This window comes from Mytilus galloprovincialis, chromosome 13 (genome assembly GCF_965363235.1).
Source record: "Mytilus galloprovincialis chromosome 13, xbMytGall1.hap1.1, whole genome shotgun sequence".
NCBI classification, from domain to species: Eukaryota; Metazoa; Mollusca; class Bivalvia; order Mytilida; family Mytilidae; genus Mytilus; species Mytilus galloprovincialis.
The window spans coordinates 54,543,939-54,550,395 of NC_134850.1; the positions used below are offsets into that span (position 1 = coordinate 54,543,939).

General features: G+C 32.3%; 1 protein-coding gene across 1 annotated transcript; it reads right to left on the reverse strand.

Moving 5' to 3' along the window:
• Positions 1-1,119: 1,119 nt before the first annotated feature.
• Positions 1,120-5,871, reverse strand: LOC143056653 (uncharacterized). The gene is made up of 5 exons (XM_076229806.1): positions 5,801-5,871; positions 4,347-4,499; positions 2,998-3,092; positions 2,341-2,427; positions 1,120-1,363 (listed from the first exon to the last, which is right to left on the reverse strand). The coding sequence occupies exons 1-5, from the start codon at positions 5,841-5,843 to the stop codon at positions 1,346-1,348; spliced, it is 396 nt and encodes a 131-aa protein (XP_076085921.1). The 5' UTR covers positions 5,844-5,871; the 3' UTR covers positions 1,120-1,345.
• Between the last annotated feature and the right edge of the window lie 586 nt (positions 5,872-6,457).

Consider the following 6,457-nt stretch of genomic DNA (forward strand, 5'->3'; position numbering starts at 1 on the left):
AACCAGTAAATACAGACTTAGCATACAAACTACAAATCTAACCAGCTTAAGTTTATTTTTCACTGATGCACGGTTTATGAAGTAAGAAATACAAAAACACAAAGTTTAGGTCTGAGAGTACATGCAGTTACTGAAAGTTAGTTCGAAGCCAATCACAACTATTAAAAGAAATCTAGCATTTAAGACCAAAAAAAATTATCAAGACACCTCCAATATATATACCAATGGATTTAGTGGTGGCGTCTTGTTAGTAGCTGGACTGTGGACGGTTTTACTATGTGTTTCAGTTTTTAAAAAATAACATAGACATAAAAGCAGTTTGTTCACATGTTAAACTGTTTAGTTTATTTTGTCAATTTGTTTGAATGTTAAAAGACGAGTTGAATGATCACCCTTATAATACATAACATTGAATTCGTTAGATTATTTAAAAATTCCATATAGATAATACAATTGAAATGTTATTGCAGGGTGTATTTATTTAAAAAAGTGTCACTATAAGAACATAAAACACATCAATCAATTGTGTTTTCAAATGTAAGACTAATGTTGTATTTTCAATCAACACTTTTTTTATGGCCACAAGAGCTACCATGCCAAAGAAAATCAATTATTAAAAGACATTAATTTTGGGGCCCTTTATACATGTAGCTTGTTGTTCGGTGTGATCCAAGGCTCCGTGTTGAAGGCCGTACATGGACCTACAATGGTTTACTTTTTTAAATTGTTATTTGGATGGAGAGTTGTCTTATTGGCACTCACACCACATCTTCCTATATCTATTTATTTATTCTTCTGAATTTTAAGAATCAATCACAAAAGTTCCTTATATATAAAATCCGGAAAAAACAAACAACTGTCATTGTATAAAACACAACCTAGAAAACATAAGACATTACAACATGAACCCGAGAAATAACAGCTAATCAAATTCATTAACATATGATAAAAGTCATTGAATTGCTTACATTTGTCATTTCGATGCCTTTTAAAGCTGACTATGTGGCATGGGATTTACGCATTGTTGAAGGCATTTACGATGACCTATAGTTGTTAATGTCTGTGTCATTTGGTCTCTAGTGAAGATTTGTCTCAATATAAACAACCAGAAAGCATAGATAAAAACACACGTTTGCTGTTTTTATTTTCGTTACATACAGGACATAATATTCAAAGTCCTTCAATGTTTTGACGAACAGTACGTTAAACAGTATCACTATCGCCAATCTGTTTTACAGTGGTGTAGACCTTGTCCACAGTATAGTCTAAATTGTCCAACCAATAATCAGACTATACCGATTCAATGTCTGCAAAGTCGAGAAGTTACTTTGAAATGGCTGGAAACTCAAGTGTTGTTGATAACCTACAACAGGCAAAACCTAGTTTAAATCAATGTCATTTTTGTTTTGTTGTATTTTGAATTACTACATGTACCAATCAGACATTAAAGGTCAGGAGCCTATTGTTCAGTGGTTGTCGTTTGTTGGTGTGGTTCATAAGTGTTTGTCATTTTTTTATATAGATTAAACCGTTGGGTTTTTTTTCGGTTTTACACTAGTAAGTTTTTTGGGTCTTTAATAGATTGCTGTGCGGTTTGAGACAATGCACTGTGTTAAAGGCCGTACTTGGACCTACATTTGTTTACTTTTACACGTTGTGACTTGGATAGAGAGTAGTCTTATTTACCCTCATATCACATCTTCTTATTTCTAATAATTACATTGTACCTTAATAAATTTGTCACAACTTTTTTTGAACGTTTATGTATCAAATGCTTTTATTTTTTATTGCTTATTTTGCTGACCGATTGTTCCTTTTCGAGGAAATTTGCTTGACATATTTTATTATTGTAGTGAATAAAGGAAAAGTAGTTTAAGTCCCACGAGACAGCAACTAGCAAGTATTGAATGTCTTCTTGGAATCATTCGCCTATCTTTTTTGTGGTATACAACAACATGTATAGTGTGATTAACAAATGTACTTTGACTGTCGGCCTCTTTAACTAATAGTGATAGTAAATTGTGACGAATAATGTCGTTCGTTTTCTCGTTTAAACTGTTTCATATCTTTCATGTCATGGTCTTTTATATCCGACTATACGGTATGTTTTTTTTTTATTTCTTGTTGTTGAAAGCAGTACGGTGGCCTAAAATTGCTTCCATCCACTTCATTTGAAGTCTGATGGATAGGTGTCTCATTTTCGACTCTACCATATCTCCTTATTTCTCTATTTATTACTTAAACTATATCTTTAAAACCAAAATGACTTGATATGACCAATGCTCTTAATTTGTTAATATTTTTGTGGACGTTGCTTTTGCATTCACATTTTTTATATACCTTATCGATATTGGTGTACTTCTGTTCGGATTCCGGAAATGCCATTCTGAAGTTCTTTTGTTGTATTTTATCAGTGTGGGCCTCGAACTACAAAGATATCGTAATGAATACTACAGAGAACGCTTTTGGTTCGATGCATTGTTATTTCTAATGGTTTTGGTTACTTAGGAACCGAACCAGCCATTCAGTTTGTAATATACTTTGAAATCATTCAGATGTACATGATACATCTATAGGTGGTAATAGGTTTGTTGTGACATTTTGAATGTTTACAAAATGTTTATCCTGAATTCGAGTGCCGTTTAAATATCTAAATCTAATTTTGTCCCAATTGAACTTCCTACCAGAGGATAATTTTCCTTCTTCAATTGACTTCATTGACAATATCAAGGAGTCAATATCTTTATGTACCAAAAGGGGGTAACTAATTATTAAACATTAATGACTTCTGTTCGTTTCAAACCAAGTATAACTTTACGAAAAGTACCCCTTAAAAAAAGAAAAAAAAGAAAATAAAATGAAATAAAATAAAATAACATTAATAGTCCGGCGGCTACAAGCATATTTCAGACGAATTGTGCACATCCTGCTACAAGCATGAAATTTTGCATAGACCTTCCTCATGTCATACATACGTTAAATCATGTGAAAACTTACAACACCATTGCTGTCTTCTATTCCATTTAGCTCTATATACTGTATCTGTGACTTTGGTTTGATGGGAAAGTCTATCAGTGGTGGTCTATATCTGACTACAAGGAGTATAAAACAGGGAGTTATACTGTTTATTAAATAATTATGAACTATGAACAATAAACAAAAACTTTAAAATTTCTTTTAACTTCAAGGGCATATTATTTTATTGTTTCACAATCTGGTTAAATACAGTGCATGTGTCTAACAATGTTTATGCCTTGTAAGCAAAGGTATGACACAGTTTAAATAAACGTTACGATGGTAAATTGCAAAAAAGAAATAATTATACATTGTAAATCTTATAATATAATGACAAATATGTCAGATATTGGAAATCATAATTGCTAGGTAAAATTGACTTATTGTTGATTGATTAACGTCTAGCAGCTCCTAAATAGATTGGTTGATTTTTGGCTAGCTAAGGTCCAGTGGCAAATATTTATTGCACGTTTAGGACGAAAAAAAGGATAGAAATAGATACTAGTACATAAAGTAGTAATAACAAAGGCTGTAAGGAATGTGAGTCGGGAAAATTGTGCATGCCTCTGGAAAATGAGGGTATATTGGATGGGTCACCATCGGACCCCTCAAAGAGTTCTTGCAAGGGTTCCTATCGTCAAAATGGCGTAGCACACCATTTAAACGAGGCATCGGATTTAACACCCAGTCTGATCGGATGTGACTGCTATCTTATACATCCCACATAGCCAAAGCGGATGTTCCCATTTTGGCAAGGGGTTTACTGTCGATCAGAGGAAGATCCAAGTTACCATATTTATATTCCGGATCGCAAGTCATCCCTGGGCTTGTTAGATTCAGGTTCAAGTTCATGACAAGTTCAACCCCACATCATTTCTATTCCAATACATCATCAATTACAGCTAGAAATTTACATTTTGAACCATAAAAGTATTAGGATAGTTTTACATTGTGAAACATGTAAATCTTGAAAAATTGTATTCAATTCTCAATGTCTAGATGTTTGACTCCAGAGTCATGATGCTATATATATATAGCGTATATTTTGACCTCCTCTTAGGATTTTGTCTCTGTCGTTTGATTGCTGGCTCGTTGGTGTTTGTCCTACCAAGCTATATACTAGTCTTAGTAATAGTATTCGAAAATATTCTATGTGAAATAGTGAATGGAAGGGGGAAGTGTCTCAAAGAGTCAACCCAACGAAAGAGCATAAAATGGTTCTTCAACGCAGCAAGAAAATCCCGCACCGGATGTTGCCTCCCGCTGGCTCCTCAACAATAATGAACACAGTCTAGTTCAGCGAAATGGACGACACACTAAGCTATACTTACATATAATGATCTGAACACAGCCAGCATTGATTAAAGCTATGTTTGGTTTGGCAGCAAAGAGTAATGACTCGGTGACCTTTACTTTTATTTTAATATCATGTTTTGTATTGTTGTGAACCGTCATGGAACCTTCACTGGCCTCTGTATATGGTGCTGCAAAAATAATCATTGCAATAAAAACATTAGTATCACAGGGACCAGTTAGCAGATTGAAATTTTGTTTACCAATGTTTTTTAAATCACATTTCCTGTCTATTAGTGATTGTATTGCATTATTCACGTTTTTATAGTTGGCATCAATATTTCTTTTTCACTAGGATTTTTCAGGTAATGGATATGGATAGTAAATTGCACATTGCTAGAAAATAAGAAATATTGATGCTAACGGTAAAAACGTTTATAATGTAATACAAATAGACAGATAAAATAAAAAAAAAAGATATAAAAAACATTGATAAACAAAAGTTTAATCTGCTAACCGAGTCCCTGTGAATTAATACACATAAATCATGTAGTTCTAATTTAAAGTTTGAGGTTGGTCTTTTTCAAGGAAAAAGTAAAATCACAAAAATACTGAACTTAGAGGAAAATCAATTCGGAAAGTCCATAATCACATGGCAAAATAAAATAACAAAACGCATAAAAAACGAATGGACAAGAACTGTCATATTCCTGACTTTGTACAGGCATTTTCAAATGTAGAAAATGGTGGATTAAACCTGGTTCTATAGCGCAGTCTCATCAAATTCGGTTATATTTACATTGATGCGTTAACTAAACAGACACAATAAATAAAATAGTCAAAACATGGGTACATGTATCAGTCATCATCGTATAACAATTTTAAAAGGAACAATTAACTAGAACACAAAAACATCTATCTACAAACACATTCATTGATTTGTGTGTCTGACGTCAGAAAATTTTATACGTCACTGACATAGATTTGTCGTTCAATGTGCATACAAAAATTTACATAGGCAATGCTAGCATACAGGGTCAAAAAATCAAAAGCATGTAAGAACAAATTTCAGATATAGACCGAGATTGAAAATAGTCCAAATGTTATATATAGAATTTATAACAATCCACAAATAGTTAATTCCATTACGCGATTGAATGATTTTGACGTTTATGGTTCAACGTATTTTGTAATTTATAATAGAAATATATCATAATGACATAAAATAGAACAATATCATACTGACGGGATCTTTTAAAGAGTCACGTTATAAGAACCAACGAAATACAAAAAGTCGCATATACAAAACACGCCACCAAATAATGAAAGACAATACAAACAAATTGACGAGATGTATAAGTACCGAGCCACGTCAGACGGGATATCACATAAAACCATTCATATGACAATTTGAGGCTTATTACAATAAGAATAACTGTAGTAAAATAATTTCGCTAAATTTGTTAGCTAGAACAAGAACAAAAATCCTTACCGGACATAGGTATAATTTTGGCAGGTTCAAAACAAACACTCATTTTGAAAAAATATTTAACTAAAAAAAGTGTGAGGTTTAAGGTAGTTCAATAGTATTAAGAAGCTTTTGTGTTTAGTTTAAAATTAACAGATTAATAATTCATATAAACCATTCGGATTGTGTTTTAAATTCTCCCCAAAACAAAAGCGATAAGAATTGAACAATCTTTTGTTGTTAAATGAGAGTTAAACAGTGATTATAGGCATTATACCTACATGTGCTGCTCCTTGTAATAATGTAAAACTAGAACAAATAATGTAATTATAAACATTAATATTACATTAAGCTATTTTTAGAATATGTCATAAAGATGGCATCCAATATATATATATAACAAGTCTAAAAGGGTACAACATCACCAATAACACGATAAAACGAACAATATGTTAGATATTTCGGATAACAGATATCCTTCCTCGGTAATAGCACGATGACAAATGAATCATGTCAATTCAAATTAAGACTCTATCAAAATCTTGAAATTAATACAATTTAAGGGAACGCTGGAACAATTTTAAAATTTCCAAACATGGCGCAAAGACTACAGAGATATGCCAAAATAATAATAGTTATTTACGATGTGAACTGGCACAACTCTAAATTCCCAAAGGTGGT

Coding starts and splice junctions, on each gene's coding strand:
- LOC143056653 (XM_076229806.1), bottom strand. CDS start 5,843: ATGAGTGTTTGTTTTGAACCTGCCAAAATTATACCTATGTCCG. Junction 3,093..4,346: donor CTGTGTTCAGATCATTATAT/GTAAGTATAGCT, acceptor TACTCCTTGTAG/TCAGATATAGACCACCACTG. Junction 2,428..2,997: donor TAGAAGACAGCAATGGTGTT/GTAAGTTTTCAC, acceptor ATATCTTTGTAG/TTCGAGGCCCACACTGATAA.